Below are 19,789 nucleotides of genomic sequence, written 5' to 3'. Positions count from 1 at the left end.
TCTCAGGGAGTTGGCTGTTGGGGTTTTAGAATCCTACCTCTCTCACAGGACCTGCCGAGATAGCCTGTTCCGGAACAATCACAGACATATCTGTTCCACCCATCCCTGCACATGCCATTGTTTTTGCAAGGGTTGCTAAGGCACGGTTTTGCTGTTTCCTTTGAGCAGGAAGGCTTCACTCCAGCAGTACTTTGAACTTCAGCCATTTGCCGGATATCTTTGCTTTGGCCATCGATGAACAAATCCCTGATGCAGCCCACGTAGCCATAGTTGAGCAGAGCAGTCCACACCTCGGTGGGGAAGACAAGGCCAGCTTTATTTTCTGGCAGCCCCCCCAGGTACAACTCATCATCCAGGTCCAGAATCTCACTCTCACCAGGAGCAGTGTAGGGAGAACGCAACGTGTTGACAGAAATGGTACCTATTTCAAAGAGAGGAGAATGCACAGGTCTTTAAAAAGCACCAATGTGTTATAATTATCTTTCTCTTTTTCGTCTGCTTGATGGTTAACTCCTTGGAGGCAGACAATTATTATTATTCTTTCTAACCTCACTTTCTGGTATTTCCTAGAGAAATTAAGATATCCATGGTATTAAGAAACTTTAGAAATAAAACAGACTAAATGGTTCCACTTGAACTTGAATGAAAACCAAAGTGTACAGCCAACAAATAGTGTTTGAGAGGCTCAAACAGTTCAGTCAATGCACGTATACATACATTAAAAATAAAGAAACTGTAATTCTGTATCAGTCTCTAGAAGAAAGTCAGATTCCCCTTGGTTTGTGCTTATTTTCAAAGCCAATATTCAATTGCAATCCAAAGAAAGATTTTATGTTCCTATTTTAACTGACTTGATTACTTTGATTGAGCACAATAGTTTCATAGATTACCTATGTCAAAACCTGACTTCATCACTCCTAGCTGTATAAACCTATTGATTAACTTACATAGTTTTGTTTCCCTTATTCATAATATGGGCACAATAATATTACCTACCTTATAGGGTTGCTCTTAGTGTTAAACAAAATAATACTAGTAATGTACATGGTTTATAATAAGCACTGTATAAATGTTTGTGATTATATTTCAGTGGAAGAATCAAGTAAAATCAATTGCTTCATTATTTGTAAACCAACCTAGTTATTTATTTAAATTAACAAGGCTTTCTTTTTCTCACTCCAAATGTTACGGAGAAAAATCTATTGGTTTATAAATACAAAGGGCTCTAAGTCCTAAGTATGGAATAACCAGGTATTCATCTACATGGGATCATTTCAGGGTCACAGAAAAATATTAGTGGAATCTATGAAAAAAAAGAAAGCAAGCATATTCCTGATCAAAACGTGCATACATACTGTCAGATTACCAAAATTCCACTGATACTCTATCTTCAGAAAGACCTTTGTACAAATGCAACCATGATACCTGAACAGAACACCACAAGGGCCCACAACCACATTATCCCAGATTTATTTCTCAGCTCCAGATTATAAGGAAGGATAGGAAGAGTCTGATGAGAGAGAGAGGATGAGAAAAGGTCTGATAGCATGCTGGGCATGGGCATAGAACCTCAGGTATTTAGGGAAGAGACACAAGAGAGGCCTGGAGATGGGAGGTGTGATACAGAAGTAGGGACAAAAAGAAGTGGAGGGTAGGTCAGGTGTGTGTAGGGAGACACATTTTAGTTGCTACACAGAATACCAAAAGCCCGCCCCAAGTGAAAACACATATCTAACTAAGGATGTAAGGCTGCGGGCCCTGATGTGCCCAGTAGTATTCCAAATCCCAGCAGAAGGGCCCCCTTCAATCTAGGCAGTGTAATGGGATCTGTCTTTGTCAGGGAGAAGGGCATGGAAGCCACTGACAAAGACTGCTCAGGTGGCCGAGTCATTAAGAGGATATTTGGCTCTCTAGACTTTCAGAGAAAGAAAAGGGAAAAGCTCCTAGGGGAGAAACACTCAAAGGCATTGCTATTTTGGCCTTCCAATGAGGGGAGCAAAATAGAGATTTCCTAGGGAAGCAGCTAAAAGGGAAAAGGACAAAGTATTCATTTTTACTGTTCACATTTGTACAAGTGTCTAGAAGAAAACTCTCATTTAGGAACATATGGGAACCATAAAATCCTATTTAGAAAAATATAAAGCATGGCATTTTGGGGAAATAAAATTTATAATATTGAGAGAGAATGGTGACTCTTTTCTATTTCAAATGGAATGATCATTACATGCATTTTAAAGCATCATTTTGTATATAGCACTATTCAAAATACCTAAGAAGTGAATAAACAGATGGTCCCTATCCTCTGCAGTAGCTAATGAAAGTTGGAATATGATGAGAAAGAGTGTCTTTTAATGACAAAAGGAAAGGTGGACACTTTAAAAAGCACATATTATCATGGAAAGAAAAGAGTTACTTGCAATGAACAAAGTGCCATGTTCTTTTTTTTTTTCTTTCTGAGACAGAGTCTTACTCTGTCACACAAGCTGGAGTGCAGTGGCAGGATCTTCTCACTACACCCTCTGCCTCCTGCTTTAAGCAACTCTCATGCTGCAGCCTCCCAAGTAGCTGGGATTACAGGTGTACGCCATCACAGCCAACTAATTTTTGTATTTTTAGCAGGGATGGAGTTTCGCAATGTTGGCCAGGTTGGTCTTGAAATCATGGCCTCAAGTGATCCACCCACCTTGGCCTCCCAAAATGCTGGGATTACAGGCGTGAGCCCCCACACCCAGCCAAAGTGACATGTTCTTAAATAAAAGAGAGAGGGATTCTACTCTATTTTCCAATTAGTTCAATAAGGCTTCCTAAAAGCAGTAGAATTTTTGAGGATTTGATGAAATGAATATCCACTATTGAGAAATTGAGAAGAAACGTTAGGAGACACGGAACTTAGCAAAGGAACAATGACAAATTATTCCAAGTGTGGTGATATATTCAAATATATATATATATATATAACATACACGTATGTATATATTCCCATATGCTCTTTTTATTCAGCTCAGATGGGGAAAAAAGCCCTTGAAAAGGCCGTACTGTCCTTACTCAGGGTATTGTAATTCTGACACTGAGAGGACTCCTGGAGGACTCCTGAGACGACGAAATTCATTAGCTTCCACAACTCACTTTCTCCTCCTATTCCATGTAGTTACCATACCTTGGTGCACTGTGTCTGCACTCACTCTAAGGGGCAAAACGGCTGCCAGGTGGTTTAGACAATCATTCATGACAGTTTGTCTGACAGTAAGGATGGAGTAATTGTGTCTCTTGATTTTTATTTATGGTGTGTTAGTGCTTGCTTTGAGCAAAGTATTGTAAGAGAGTACAAATAAGTTATTTTATGAATGTGCTTGACGATATAGACAGGGTAAGATTCTTACTACAACTTTATCATTAGACTTGAGTTTTCTGAACACGGTCATAAAGACCACAATTTTCAAATATCCCAGTGCACACTTAAACACACACCCACCCACACACACACACACACACTCTGAAACAAATGTTTAAAAGAAAAAAAAATATTTAACTGTACGGCCTCTGAAGTACTTTGATATTTTCTCTCTCATCATATCATTTTATTAAAACAAATGCTGGACCATCAGTGGATTATAGCACCAGCTAAAATGTTGTAACCCGTGGTACAAAAAAAAATAAATAAAAAACAAAAACAGATTTAAGGGTTACTATCATAAAGAGTAAGTTTCTCCCATAGTTCCTTATTGTCCCTTTGAGAGACAATTGTAGAGTTCTCATAGAAAGAACAAGCAGGCCAGGCGTGGTGGCTCATGCCTGTAATCCCAGCACTTTGGGAGACCGAGGCGGGTGGATCATCTGAGGTCGGGAGTTCGAGACCAGCCTGACCAACATGGAGAAACCCCATCTCTACTAAAAATACAAAATTAGCCGGGCATGGTGGTGCATGCCTGTAATCTCAGCTACTCGGGAGGCTGAGGCAAGAGAATCACTTGAACCTGGGAGGCAGAGGTTGCGGTGAGCCGAGATTGCACCATTGCACTCCAGCCTGGGCAACAAGAGCAAAACTCCATCAGAAAGAAAGAGAGAGAGAGACAGAGAGAGAGAACAAGCAACAAAACATGAGACAGAAAGAAAAAGGAATTTAATCCTACCTTTAACTCAAATTTAATCCAAGAAAGACTAGAACTTAAATTGAGCTCTGGATTCAAAGTTAAGGAGACACATCAGGCAAATGGATGGATCAGATATCAGTCATTGGAATATTATGCAAACAGACACCATAGGATGAAGAAAACAGGGCTGAAAATCAAGTACTACTTTATCTACATGCTTTGCTAATCCGTACAAACTTGTATTTTAGAAAATCTTTGTAAAAGAGATGGCAAATGATCAGAAAGTAAAGAATTTAATTCAAGTAGGATGGAAACAATTATTTTTATATTTTGAAAATTCATGGAGTAAAAATGGTTTGAATTAATAATTAAATTTTATTACTGAGACAAACGCAAATAGAAATTTATATTTTAGCCTAAACATGTGTCCTGAAATAGACACATTTCCAATAAGGGATTTGAATCCCAGATCTCCTTAATGATTTTTACTATGGATATGAATCAAAGAACATATTCACCTAGCAAAAGAGTCATCACAGAATCCGAATTAGTTTAAACCAATTTAACTCATAGATATGAGCATAGTGAAATTTAAATATTAAGGTTCCCGTGTGCTTATTTTATTATAATTGAGTTATAAAATCAGTGGTTACAAAGAACACATCAAATTAATATTTAAACCTGGTTCATTGATAATTGAAGACAATAGAGTAGCTGCCAAACTCTATATATCAATGGAAAAGGAGAATTTTCCAAAGGTTGAGGTACATAAATGTTATAAATACATTTTTAAGAGAAAACAAAAATCTAAATATATTAATGGGTCATCCCTCTATCTTTTTCCAGGAACCACAAATATTGACATGTCTTTTTTAAATAGTTTGATTCTTTCATACATCCTACCCCTTCTACTAAATTTATATTTGAAGTTTCTGGTAAATTAACTAAATATTTTATGTAAACATTGTTACATTAAGGCACCTAAAATTGGGGAAAAGTAGTCATATTTGAGAAATTATCTAGATCAGGGTTTCATGCTTCACTATTTATGAATCCAAAGCACCCTACTATGCTATTTTATTTTTTAAAGGAATGAGATCGCAACTAAAAATAAATTATTTGTGGACATACAACTTTTATAATTTTAATGTAGAAACGGCATTACATTATATTCTTACATTTAAAGCTGTTTTTTCATGACATATGTAAGAGGTAAAATGAAGGTGATAAGCAGACAAGGTAATATTTATTTAAGAATATTCATAAACAAGTAATAAATTTATATTTCATGTAAAATTGTATGCAAAGGTTAAAATAACTTTTTAAAACAGCTCTTAGTTATAAAAGTGGAAATGAAATTTACAACGTAGTGAGGTACTTTTTCATTACCTATTAGTTTCCGTTAACTTTTCTATCCTATTTTTATTGTCTGTTCTACTTTCATAAGATTAGTTTACAGGGTGAGAAGAAACACAGAATGAAGGTGAGATTTAAAATAAGTTAAGTTGATGTCAAGAGTTAAATTACTTCAAAAGTTTAAATTACTAGGAAATGAGGAGTAGAAAATAGTGTGCTGTAATAGGGAACCCTTTTTCCTGGTAAGAAAATCCGATGTTCCAGCTCTTCAACTAACTAGCTAGCAAGTTTAGCCAAAGGATAGATTCGTTAGGCTTCAATGTGGCTCTTACGAAAAATAAAGAAATTCAGTAGATGGATTACTAAGATGCATTTTTGAATAAACAATTTTTAAATCACTGCTTAAATGAATTGTTTAATGTCAATTTTATCTACACTTAATTCTGCTCCACCTGTCCCTATACAAATGAATCAGATTTCACAAAGTTACAAATTTACTTGCCAAATTCCTAGTCTAATAACAAATTCAAACTTGATGAAATATGCACAACATAAGTAATAAAAACAGAATACAACATTGACAATACGGTATAATATAAAATGTAAAATATATAATTATCATAAAATAATTTAAAAAAAAAGAACCAACATATTAACAGTGGGTATTTGGTGATAGTGGAATTACGAGTGTTTTTAAAAAAATTTCTGTATCTTTTTTTTAAAACCAATGTCATCTATGAGGTTTTTAAAGAAATAAAATTAACTGTATTTGAAAACAAAACAAAAATACCATCTTAATATTCCACTCTCTGCTTATTACCATCTGTTTTCTGCTTACTTGATTCATCTGTGAGCTGGAAACTTCAGGAATTAAATCAATGTACGAAAACAGAACTTTTATGACAAAAATTTAAAAGTTTAATAATATCTGGTATTGGCAAGAATAAGGGGGAAAGGGCACTTCAATTACTGTAGATAAGAATGTAAACTGAAACAGCAGTTAGTAAACTAACCTGTCATTATCTTTCAAAATTAAAATTACAATTAATCCAGCAATCCCAATTCTCACATTCAATCCTGGAGATATTCTGACTAATATACACAAAGATTTCATGTATGAAGACATTGTCTATAAACTAGTTTAAAACAGTGAAGGTTTAAAAAAGTAAAAATTCAAATGTTCTTCAACAGAGAAATGCCTAAATATCAGTATGTTCAAACTAAGGTATGTATGGTGTCACTACAAAGAATGGCACAGAAAAAACTCACTGTAAGTTTTTTTGTTACACAGTAATTGGTAAACTATAATCTTGACTATGGAAAAAAGGCTGCATAAGTATTTTATGTGTGTGAACATATTTATAGATATATTGATGACTAGAAAAAGAACTGGGAATTTTTCAACGCCAAATTATTTTAGTGGTTATCTATGGAGAACAGAGTAAATTGATGAGGGAATGTGTGGTAAGGGGAAACTCTTCACTTAGGTAGTTTTTGAACTGCCTGAACATATTCACCAAAAGCATGTATTTATATATTAAACACATCATGCTTACACAAGTGCACATATATAAACACACATACACATTCATAGCAATGTATAGACACATACATTTTAAACATGATCATACACAATGGAAGGTTGTAAATATCAATCAAATAACATTCTGCAGCAACTGAAATATTATTTTGCAGAAGTTCCACAGATTTCCTCTCAGCATTCCACAGTAAGTGTCACTAGGTCTGCGTGTGGTCAGTTAACTGCCTATCTTCTTAGGGTGCCACTGATGCCATAGTCCAGAGTCTGCCCCTTAGCTAGGCAAGCCCAGTGAGAAGATTTGGTAGATTTTCAGAGGGCGGTTTCATTTCCCAGGTTAGATTGATATTTGCTAAGTCCATAACAACAATGTATAAAACAAGAATGCCAACTTATTGATTTCCTCTGAGGAATTACCTATCACAGGACATGAAATACTTCCCATGTAGCTCTGCCAATATGGATGTCAATTATAATCAAATATTACTTATTCATTTATGAGGAGAAATTTACTTGTTACAGGAATGTGAATACTCATATGCGCTCATCCCTCAGCATCTGTGGAAATTGGTTCCAGGATTTCCTGGAGACACCAAAATCTGTGGATACTTGAGTTCCTGACATAAAATGGCTTAGTATTTGCATATAACCTACGCACATCCTCCCATGTACTTTAAATCATCTCTAGATTACTTATATCTAATACAATGTAAATGCTACATAGTTATTAAACTGCATTGTTTAAGAAACAATGACAAGAAAAAATGTCTGTACATATTCAGAGCAGACTCAATTTTTTTTCCAATTATTTTCAATCCATAGTTGATTGAATCCACAGATGCAAAACCCACAAAAAATGGGGCGCCGGGCCGACTGTATACATAACTGGTCTGTTTTCTCCCTCCACTCTAATCAGACTTACAATGGGAACTAAATCTTAATAAAAAGAGTGTATGGGCAACATGGATTCTGAACAAGAAGAATGCATGAGATAAGGAAATGTATAGTAATACCGGCCTGGGAAGGCTTGACACTCTAATCTCAAATGACCTGCCTCCATCGTTACAGTGGGGATGAAGTTGTCAAGTTCGCTAAGCAGTGTTCAGAAGATTACTGCTAATATTTGCCCCTGTTGAGTTTCTTTTCTTTAGATATGTTAATACGTTTAAGTTCTACAAGCCCGGGGGCCTAGCTCAGGTACTTCTGAAAAGCTCTGCTCTGAATCTTTGCTTATGATTCCATAATTCCCAGAAAATAAATTTTGTTACTTAGATACTCTTGAGCAAAAGAGTACATAACACCATATTAAACAGATAGCCAGAAAAATTATGTTTATACTCTAACTGCAACTATATAAAATATATATAATGTTAACAAAAACCGAAGGGAAATGTACAAATATAAAAAATATTTTGAGTGCGGAGAAACAATAAATGACTTTTTTCTATAAACTTCTTCAGAATAAATAAATATAAACATTTTAATAAAACTTAACATTACAATTTTAAGCAAAATTGACCTCAACTGGTCATATGGTCAAAGAACTAGTAAATTATTGGTAAGGTATTTCGGTGTTTCCTCTGATGAATAGTGGTTTATGGGTATGGATATGAAACAAAGTATTATAAATGCACTCAAAATTACTTCAATGTATATAATAGGCTACTAGGAAGAGGCATGGGAGGAACGTTTACAGTCAGAGGACAAGTTCAAACAAGACCTAAGCAGAGAAATTGTCTAATGGTTGTTCGAGTAGAAATGTTTAAGTGTGGTGATTCATGAATGGTATACACAGAAATCAGTGCTGGTAACAGATAGCTAGAAAGTGCTGTTCACATCAAACAGTGATTACTATAAACCTCTAATTATGTGCTCTTGAGAGAGCCTTGTACCTTTCCCACTGTAATTTCTAGTTCTTAAACTGGAACTCTATGACTTCAATTCAAATCTCAATGGCTTCTTAGCTGTTAAATGTAGGCTTACCCATGAATAACCGCTGACACAATCTGCTGTACCCTGCTGTATACAAGCCAACTTTGACAAGAATAATGAGTTTTCTCTTTGATTTCAATGTGTAATGATGGTTTACAAAAAATAAAATAAAATAAAATAAGATTGGCAGTTTGCTATAAAAATACTTGAGAGGGTACCTTTGACTGAGCCAAAGAGCTTAACACAAATTTAAACAATATTTGTGCCCCAAGAAAACAATCATTAACTTCATCCTAACTGTAGCTCCATTCACACTTTAGCTAAATACCTGGGCAGCTGTTTTGTGTTGAGGGTGGGACCAGAGAAGAGGCAAAGGGGAAGTCTGGAAAGAGAGAGACTGGTTTAAAAACAACAACAACAACAAAAATGCTCAGCTGTAAGTCCCGCAAAAATTGCAAAGTAATGGGCCTCTTCAATCATATTTATTAACTCCAGTGACTTAGGGGTTTTGCCCTGTTAGTAGTTAAGTTATCCACAGAGGATATTTACATTTTGCAGCACTTAAGTCATCCACTCTGATTCACTAAATCATGCCTGCACTTGGTATGGTTTCTCCTTTGTTAGCTTAGTGCAGGATCTGGAAGTGCCATTTACAGCTCAGCCCACTTGGCTTTCCATGTCGCTGACCCTCTAGTGAGCAGGCAGTGGAAGAAAGCTGCATTGCATATAAAGAACAGCTATAGCCAAGCAGAATTAATCAAACTGTGGAAATTAGAGTGAATTTTCCCCATGTCTCAGATTGGAAGAAGGAACATACGTTAGAAATAACCCGTTACAATCAGTTTTGCCACAATGAGAAAGTTTTAGAAAATTACACAGAAAGGCATCATTTCTCATTGAATAACGGGGTCATATACCCCTTTCAGTGAACTAAAGACCAAAGAACCAAAGGGAAGGCCACCAGAAAGATGGACATCCTAGGTTTCCTGTCAAGAGCACACTTACTGTGGCTGCATATCCCAGTACTCAGAAAGGAGTTACCACCTTCCTTCATGATGGATTTTCCTGCTACCTATATGTCTGCAAAATGATATAGGAACCTCATGACCAAGAAGGGACAGAAGTCCTGTTCTCATAAAAACTTGTCATTTTTGTACCAGGTTTACACATTCTCTAACAATTATTTAACTTTCTCAGTGGCTTATTTCAAACATCTGGGCTTGGAGGATGGTGTTGTATTCATAAGAGAACACCACTTTTTATCCTATATCATATAAACTGCTTTCAGAAAGTAATGTAATTTAAACAAATTCTTACAGTTAAAAAAGTTGCATTTACAATTAAAAGAGTGCCATTATTCTGCAAATGTAAAAAATGATGCTGCTATTTTTATTTTATTTTTTTAGAATATTAGAGGTAGTTTGGCACTGTACTACTTACATGTTTTTATTCTTTAGTTTTTCTTATACCAAATATATACTGAACAACTGCTATACTCAGGAATGTACTAGAAACTGTGGATAAAAAAATAAATACAATTTTCTCTACCTGGGATGGAAATTATGAACCTTATAAACTGGGTAATATTAAAATTAAATCATTTGTGTCCACCAAATATGATTTTAACCCTATCTCTATCCAAAAATAACCACGACTTATATTGGCAGCAAATTAATGACCATAATGGTCTCATTATCTTTATATTTACTTTAGTATGGCCAACAGCAGAAAGAATTGCTCTTAGGCGTGGGTTCCCTCTATTTTAATAACAGAGATAATAAGGCTTTTAAAATATTGAGCTAAGGAATATTCCAGGCAAATCAATAGATATGGCCTCATTATCTGTATGTCAGAAAGGAACCCATGTTACCCTCTTGTCATGGCAGTACCATTTCTACACATTATATGAAAAATAATTTTCATATAGCCCCTGAATATAACTGATATAAAAAATGGGTAAAATAAATTATTTCATGAATTTCTGTGTTTCTTAGTTTTAAGTGATCTCTGAATCTTACTGTTTCACCAGCCAAATCAGAAATATCCTTTAAGTAAAATAAAAGCAAGTATAGCCATTCATTCAATTTTTAAAAGGCTACTCCATACCAAACCAATGGAGTGTGCAAATATGGAACTTAATTAAAATACTATATATAAAATATTAACAGCTGCTGCTATTAAAATTACATTAAACTCCCTTGAGCTAGGCTAACATAAGATAAGCTCTCTTTTTTTTTCAATTTAATAAAGGACAGAACTTGGCTTAGTGAATGGACTTTGGTTTTTATATTGTTTGTACCAATTCACTAATCTGAAATTTTAATCTCATAAAAGTACTTTACCATCACAACAGCACCAAGCATAGTAATTTGATCTTTCCATTGGATTCAAAGAAAAATCTCATGCTTTGTTTATTTTCTTTCTTAGATGCAAACAACACTTCCTTAGGACGTGTTTCTGTTCTTCCTATACAGAATTGAGCTTTGTAAATTAAAGTAGATATCATCTGCTTTTGACCTTCTCCAATGAGGGTACAAATAGAGTAATTAATAAACTCATGGTAACTTGGATGAATTAAAGAGCTTAAACAGAAAAAGTAGATTTTATTCTGCTTGAAGATTAAAGTATTTATCTGATAATTAATTAGATTGCATCAATACTTTCTCCTTATAATAAGAAACCCCATAAAATATTCAAAATAATTTTGTTCTCTGTGAGTATGTGTATATGTGCATGTGTGGCATGTATGTACATATGCATATATATACATGCATATACACATGTACATGTAGAGACAGACATGCACACATATATAGACACACACACAATTTACATAAAAGAAAGACTGGAAAGAAATACAAAAAAATATAAATCATTATTTTCAAATGAATAATGAATACTTTCCTTTTTCTTTTATATTATTTTGTATTTATTAGTATTTTGAATTAATCGTGTATTACATTCATATAGTTAAAAAATTCCTCATTTCTAAGTGAATGAAAAGCAACTGATTTGATGTTTGGTGTTTTTTTTCTCCTCTGAACTTTCAGAAGATACCTGTTTAATCTGATATGGGTTGTTTTGTGTTGTTTTGTTGTTTTGAGACAAGGTCTTGCTCTGTTGCTCAGGCTGGAGTGCAATGGTATGATCATGGCTCACTGCAGCCTGGAACTCTTGGGCTCAAGCGATCCTAAGTGTGGGGATTACAGGTGTGAACCACTATTTTTGGCATGTTTTGTTTTAAAGTGCTATAAAATCTGACTTAAAATATCTCTTCTTGAAAGTAATTTTCAAAATTTTATTCTAGATCTATCTTAAGTCAAATTATAACATCCACGGGCTAATATTTTAAAGCACTAGATTAGCCCATGCCCCCGCCACTTCAAAATTCTTCTGCTTGAAAGTTCATATATACCAAATTAACTGCTATCTCTGTCAGAGATAGGCTGGAGGGAGTCAGAGGGGAACACTCTATTATTATTGTTATATTTTTGCATTCCCATCAATGAACTCTTCTCAGCTTATTTTTATTTTTATTTTTTTATTTTTTTATTTTTGAGACAGAGTCTCACTTTATCTCCCAGGCTGGAGTGCAGTGGCGTGATCTCGGCTCACTGCAAACTCTGCCTCTCAGGTTCATGCCATTCTCCTGTCTCAGCCTCCCGAGTAGCTGGGACTACAAGCGCCCACCACCACGCCCGACTAATTTTTTTGTATTTTTAGTAGAGACAGGGTTTCATTATGCTAGCCAGGATGGTCTCGATCTCATGATCTCGTGATCTGCCTGCCTCCGCTTCCCAAAGTGCTGGGATTACAGGCGTGAGCCACCGCGCCCAGCCTCTTCTCAGCTTAAATCAGAAAGAAGAAGAAGAAGGGGAAGAGGAAGACGAGGAAGAGGAGGAAGAGGAGGAAGAAGAAGAAAAGGGGAAGAGGAAGAGGAGGAAGAGGAGGAAGAGGAGGAGGAGGAGGAGGAGGAAGAGGAAGAGGAAGAAGAAGAAGAAGAAGAAGAAGGGAAGAAGGGAAGAAGAAGAAGAAGAAGAAGAAGAAGAAGAAGAAGAAGAAGAAGAAGAAGAAGAAGAAGAAGGAAGAAGGAAGAAGGAAGAAGAGGAAGAGGAAGAGGAAGAGGAAGGAGGAGGAGGAGGAGGAGGAGGAGGAGAAGGAGAAGGAGAGGAAGAGGAAGAGGAAGAGGAAGAAGAAGAAGAAGAAGAAGAAGAAGAAGAAGAAGAAGAAGAAGAAGAAGAAGAAGAAGGAGAAAAAGAAGAGGAAGAGGAGGAGGAGGGAGAGGCAGGGGGAGGGGGAGGAAGAAGAAATGGTAATTCAATTCCTCCTAGACTTCTTTAGGAAAGTGAGAATATTTAGGGAGACAAAGTTTCCAGAGAAGAATGAATCAGAAACACAGTCTCCAATATATCTGGGAATCAGAGCAACGGGTTCTGACCTTCCTTCTCTCCACACTCACTCCCAACTCCTTCTCAATATCCATATATTCTATTTCTTTGTTAGGTAAAAAAAAAATTTCCAAACAGGCAAACACAATCTTCTTGATCTATAAACAGCAGAATAAAAAAGCAGGGATAATAGGGAAGTAGCAAATAGCTCAGCTGGGAGTAAACAAGTACCGAGGGAGCCCATGCAAGGAGGGTATGAGCAAGAGAGTTCAGCCCCAGGTCTTCAACAGGGCCCTTATGAAAGATGATGGTTATCACAGATTACTGAGTCTAGAAGAAGCACTCAACTTCTTTTAGAGTTGGTTGGGGGTGGGTGAAGTAAAGAAGGAGAGTAGATAGGTCTAAATTTAGTTATCTTCTATTATAAGATCACTTGATTTATGTATGAGTAGGACAATCAGAGCACGGGAGCCCAAGGTGAAGGGAATTAAAGAAATGTAGTTGTATACTTAAAACAGATTTCTCTCTCCTCATCTCTCCCTCTCTGTCTGCCTCTTTCTCCCTCTCTTCCTCCCTCCTTCCCTCTCTTTCCCAGGATTCTCACAAATGTCATTTCTGCTTCCTGGATGATCCTTTCCCCTCAAAGCTCATATTAGTCAACATCCTAAGCCCCCTAAAACACTCCCAAATTTCAGTGTAAATGTGATTTCTTTGGAGAAACTTTACCTGCCACCTTTACCCCTCCTCTCTTAGTGAAATAAAATGCAGCAACAAGAAGCAGAATGTTTGCTGGTGGAATTCCAAATACCTTTCATCAGAAAGGGAAGCAGTTTGGAAGGGCAGCAGAGCTTTGCCACTGTCCTTGAAATGCTACTGTATTGATTAAAGTGTTTTTAATGCCAAAGACTCATCCTAAAGTGTGCTGTACCAAACTAAGGATTTTATGTTTGGATCATTCTAATTTTTTTTCATATTTTATAGTTGCCACTTCAGGTACCTCCAAACATCCAATAACATAAGAGAAAACTGGGAATAGAAAAACTTTGAATTTTTTCACTTGCAAATTCAGACAAAATTTTCCGCAAGATTTGGCACTTGATTACCCAATAACAGTCCATTTAAGAAGCTATTTTAGAAGACATTTGAGCATTTGGGGTTTGATGCCCAACTATGATAATTAATTAGCTCTTTCTGATTTTTATATAGTGTGAAATAGAAGCAATATCAGGCAATTTCTTTTACTCTAAGGAAACAAATGCAGGAAGTCTTTAATATGTCTTGGTTTTCACTTTTAGGAATGGCATGGGTGGGTGGGGTGCTCCGGCAGATAAACAGCATAGAAAAATGGTAAGATTACCTGACCGTCCGTCTCTCTGGAAGTCCACATGATACCATTCTCCATCATTCACTTTCTTCAACAGGGCTTTTATTTTTATAGTACCTGACCCCATGTCCAGGAGGAGGTAGAGGTGGCCATCTAGCATCTCAATAGCAAAGAAGTCCACCTTTATCATCTGTGGGTGCTTGGCATCTTTTTGATGTCTTGGCTTGCCATGGCTAAATAAGATGAGGCCATTTGGCTCTGTTGTACGGAAATCAAATGATATGGAGCCAGTTTTCTTTGCATTCCATTTAGGCAAAGAGATGAAAGATTCTGGGGTTTCAAAGGTGATTGGGTCTAAAGTTGCAACATTCTCACATTTAAATGCCACCACTCCATGGATCTTCATCTTAGGATCTCCTTGCTTGGCAAGTCGAGATAATTCCAGTCTCACATCATTATTTTTATATACAACCTGTGGGCAGAGGATAGCAGTGAGAAACTAGCCTCCATATTTTAATATCTGAAACTTGTCAACAGCTCATGTAACTTGCAAGGACATCATAAAAAGGCATACAATATTTAGTTAATTTTGTTGTATAAAGGCAACATTTTTCAGGCAAATAAAATTCAAGTGACAATTCATAGAACAATAACCATAACAATTTAACTTAATTCAAATAATGTGCGTGCAGATGCACACACACATGTGCATATACACACAAACTGCTTGTATTTAACTCAAATAATTAAAAGATCTGCATATACCTTAAATTCATGTCTACATTAACATGTTAAGACTTGAACTTATAAAAGCTACTTGTTTCATAGTTGTCTATGATGTTTTTAAAATTAAATATAAGCACTGAGGTTACTCAGTTTTCCCATCATTAAAGCATTTGAAATTGGATACCATTATATACCAGTCCCCTAAAATATTGGATCTCTTCTAATATCTATATATCTGCTGTGGATATTAACTTTGCAAGATAGTCACAACAAGTTAAAGCACAAAACAGCCTGATATTTTTCAGCCAAAATATATATATATATATATAATTATATATATATATATAATTATATATATATATATAATTATATATGTATATATATAATTATATATATATATTTTTTTTTGGCTGAAAAATATCAGGCTGTTTTGTTACATATATATACATGTGTATATATATATACGTGTGTATATATATATATATATATATACATGTGTATACATGTGTATATATATATACACATATATATATATAACTAAGATACAGAAGATCCCTGACCTGCATCAATACCTTTGAATACTGTTAAGTAACATGGCACTGCCACATGTAGAATATGGTGCTTCCCCTCAATTTATTCAACCTGTGTTACTGGTGATCCATTTCACTTTTAATTTACACAAATGCTGAGCAAGGATTGTCTTGTACTCTCATTTTCCAAGGCACTTCAGTGAAAGAGGCTAGGCACTTCTGAGTGCTTGTTGATGGTCCTAAGGCTTTTTGGATTCCAATTAACACATTTGATAAATTCACTGACAGGGTTCACGGTATCATACTTTTGCTATCCCATCACGCTGATAAATTCAAAGGTATTTTGACATAAGGATAAAGAGAGAAGGACACCTTTTCTCTACAAAATGCATACAGTGGATAATCATATTTCTAAAATACATAGACCATTCTGACTTAAGGGTGAATTAGTTATCTAGGTCCACATAACTATCTAGGTTCTTTTAAGAAGGGACTCCATATATTTCAAAGCTCCCAACATTGCTAGACTCTAGATTTATTTGTCCACATGTAAAAATGTACATATATATGTATGTGTATATACACATGTATGTTTTGTTTTTCATTTTTAGGAATGGCATGGGTGTTTTACATAATATAAATAACAGGAAAAATAAGACAGCTTGTATCTGATTAGCGCTATGAAGTCAACCAAGTCAACGCAGCAGTTATTCCAAACCCATGGCCAACTGAACCAACAGATGGCTGATGAGTTTCCTGATAGGATTTGTTAATGGATACTTTATTTTTCAGAGTAATTAAGAGTACATGCTCTGGTATTGGACTTCCTGAGTTCAAATTCTGGCTCCAGCATTACGGAACTGGGAAATCTCTGTAAGCCTGTTTCACTCCCTGAAAGGAAAATAATGCTTCACATAATGGTTATAATAATTAAATAAGAAAATACGCATAAGTGGGAAAATCTACATAAAGGCATTCATTCCAATGCCAAGCACATTGTAAGATTTCAATAAATATTAACTACGTAAAATACATGATAATAAAAATCTACTTTATCATCTAATAGACATAGATTTTAGTTCTAAATTTATCCATAAGAAAACGTTTAGAAATAAAGCCCACACATATAATTGGTTTTTATACATGATTTGTGCCAACTAAATAAGTCACATCTTTCCAATGCTGGGCCTGGTGTTTCAGTTTACCTTTATCTTGAAGAAGGATTATAATAAAGAACATGATATCCCTTATTCTTTGAACAAATATGTACAATGGTTTAACAAGCATCTATTGACAACCAAAGAAGAGAAAATGAACTTGAGCAATAACAAAAAGGAATTACATTAATTCTTAAGAATACTTTTTAGAAAAGAGAAAGATCTATTAAGTCTTAGAAAAATTTATTTAGGATTGCCTTTCTTTGGAGATCTTTAGAGGCAGGGAAAATGCTTTTCAAGGATGATTTTCCAAGTTTTATCACTTCTCACTAAGACTTTCATGCTACTCAAACCTATATTATTTTTCCTTTTCCCTATTGATTTATATTCTAGTATGTGGACATTCTTTTGACATAGATATTGATCAAGAATAAGAATTTTCAGACCCAAATGATGCTTCTGTTGATCAATGCTAACACTCATTCTTATAATAGAACCACTGTAATAGAATTGAGTGTTTCTGACATGAACAAGTGGGTTTTAGTCCTGGTATATTGTCTCTTGAATCTGACATCAGCCACCATAAAGTTGAAGAATGAGGGGCAGCCTAAGTCTGGGCAAGGATTTCAATGAGACATAATCTTATAACTGAATCAGGTGTCTTGGTGATGAAAAGGTTCAGGAAGACGTAAAAAAATAGAAGTAGGGATAATTCCCTGGGTAAAATTTCTTAAGGTTAGCCATGTATCTCTCATAAAAAAAAGTATCTGCACCAGAATCAATGCTATATATGCTTTATACTGGCAAGAACCTTGCTTACCACAGTGCAGCACCAAGATCAGTGGCTGGCACAGAGTAGATGCTCAATAAATACTTGTTTATAGTTGAACAAAATTCTTCTTTCACCTTTTTAAACCTAGTTTCTAGATTATAGGCTTTTGTAAATAATAATATTTAGACCTATAATTAAAATACAGCAGAATATGCTATTGCGGACCAATCTCATAAACTAATTACTATTTTGCCCTATTTCTCTAGGAAAAAGCATAAACCTATGTGCATATCCAGTTCATAATTGATAAGGTGGCTCATGAATTGGGAAATTTCATCTTCCCACACATTTTGTGGGGTATAAATTCCTTTTAGAATGAAGAATGCCTGAGTTAAAACCCTACAGAGGTTTATACACAAAAATATACACTGTGCTTCTCCTCAATATAGTTCTTGTAGGAAAGAACTATCTCCAGATACAAGAACTCTTTCCTACAAGAACTGTCTTGAGGAGAAGCACACTGTGTATTTTTCTCTTCCCATTTTGTACTCTTTGAAAGGCTACTCCAGAAAACAGAAAAGCAATTTTGAACTGGTAGGCTTATGGCTCTCAGATTTATATTACTATTTCATCTGACCCAGATTTTATAATTACCCTACTTTTCTAAAGTTAGACCTACTCTTAAAATGAAATGAATCTAGTTCAATTAGAATAATGAGTAGCTAGTAAGTATTCTAACTCTTCTAAAAATTCATGTGTAAGCTATTTTTGCTTCTTTCTGAAACAATGTGGCACTCAATCATGGGAATACCTTATAATTATTCATATATTTTTTATCATTATGTCAAAAGTTGCAATTTACATGTTTCACTTTTGAACAAATTTCTATATACTTTATCATCATAACAATTGATGATATTTGTGCATGCATACTCATTTGGATCTTTTTATAGAACCAAGGTTCCTTTGGGGACATTTATTTATTTATTTATTTTTTGAAGAGTGATTCAAAATGTTGAATTTTACTTCCTTGCTTCATGGGCTTCTTTCCCATTTCCTCAAACATTTGTTAGAATTTTTAGTGTCCCTCTCATGTTAATACGCAAGAATAGGGAGTAATACATTTGCGTTTTCACATTCCTGGGGTTTACCTTTGAGGAAAACAATCACTGAGTATTATCTTCGATCTGAATGATAATCCTGAAAACATGACAGCAATGCAGAGAAAATAAATAACTTAAAGAATAGGAGTTTAATAGTCTGCTTATTAACTTGGTTCAATCTCAAAGCTATTACTAAGCCAAGTCCCTAACCTCTCTCTGTCTCAGTTTCTTAATTTTGGAAACTGACATGTATAAAGGAAAGGCGTGCCATATCTACAAATTCTTGAGCTTTTTTACCCTTAATCTGTGTGATTTGGGACAGACATAAAAGATGCTCGATTGTTCCTGCCCTCTTTCTGGCTTTCTCCTGTTGCAATTTTTGATGCCAGGATATTGTTCTCTACTTTCAGATATACTGAAACACTAATCCATTAGTAAAGAGAATGTTCACTGCATCTTCCGGTACACAGACATGCCTCAAGGATTACATCTATCTAAGTTTTGTACAGATGGTGCTAAAGCACTGGTAGCTGATAGATAAGGCTCTTTCAACAGAGCGGGAGTATGTGAAATTCAGTGTGAAAATATCTGCCACTCAGATAATGACTTTTTTAAATAAATATATGCTTCAGCTTGGAACTTACAATGGGGGTCTTAACTTCATTAACATGCATGATGAAGATTTTTCATTACTTAACTATGGTAGTATGCAGGATGGTGAAATAAGCACCAAAGTTAGTGTTGTTTAGATATTTAGACTTTGTTATGACCCTCCCTGAGAGAACATGAATGACTCATATTTTAATCTATCTTGGTTTTATCTTTCATACTTGCAGATAATAAGGAGTGGGGCCTAAGAATTTGGTTCTCAAG

At 35.2% G+C, this 19,789-nt stretch overlaps 1 protein-coding gene across 35 annotated transcripts in view; it reads right to left on the bottom strand.

Moving 5' to 3' along the window:
- NRXN1 (neurexin 1) overlaps positions 1-19,789 on the bottom strand; it is a 1,121,298-nt gene that overhangs the window by 627,601 nt on the left and 473,908 nt on the right. For all 35 annotated transcript variants that reach the window (XM_054548195.1, XM_054548164.1, XM_054548166.1 and 32 more), the window contains 2 exons: positions 14,662-15,100; positions 38-421 (listed from right to left, as the gene is read on the bottom strand). In XM_054548195.1, the coding sequence (XP_054404170.1) occupies positions 38-421; positions 14,662-15,100 (823 nt within the window). The remainder of the gene's footprint in view (positions 1-37; positions 422-14,661; positions 15,101-19,789) is intronic.

Source organism: Pongo abelii, chromosome 12 (assembly GCF_028885655.2).
Source record: "Pongo abelii isolate AG06213 chromosome 12, NHGRI_mPonAbe1-v2.0_pri, whole genome shotgun sequence".
In the NCBI taxonomy this organism is placed as follows: Eukaryota; Metazoa; Chordata; class Mammalia; order Primates; family Hominidae; genus Pongo; species Pongo abelii.
This window is presented reverse-complemented; position numbering and strand designations above follow the sequence as displayed.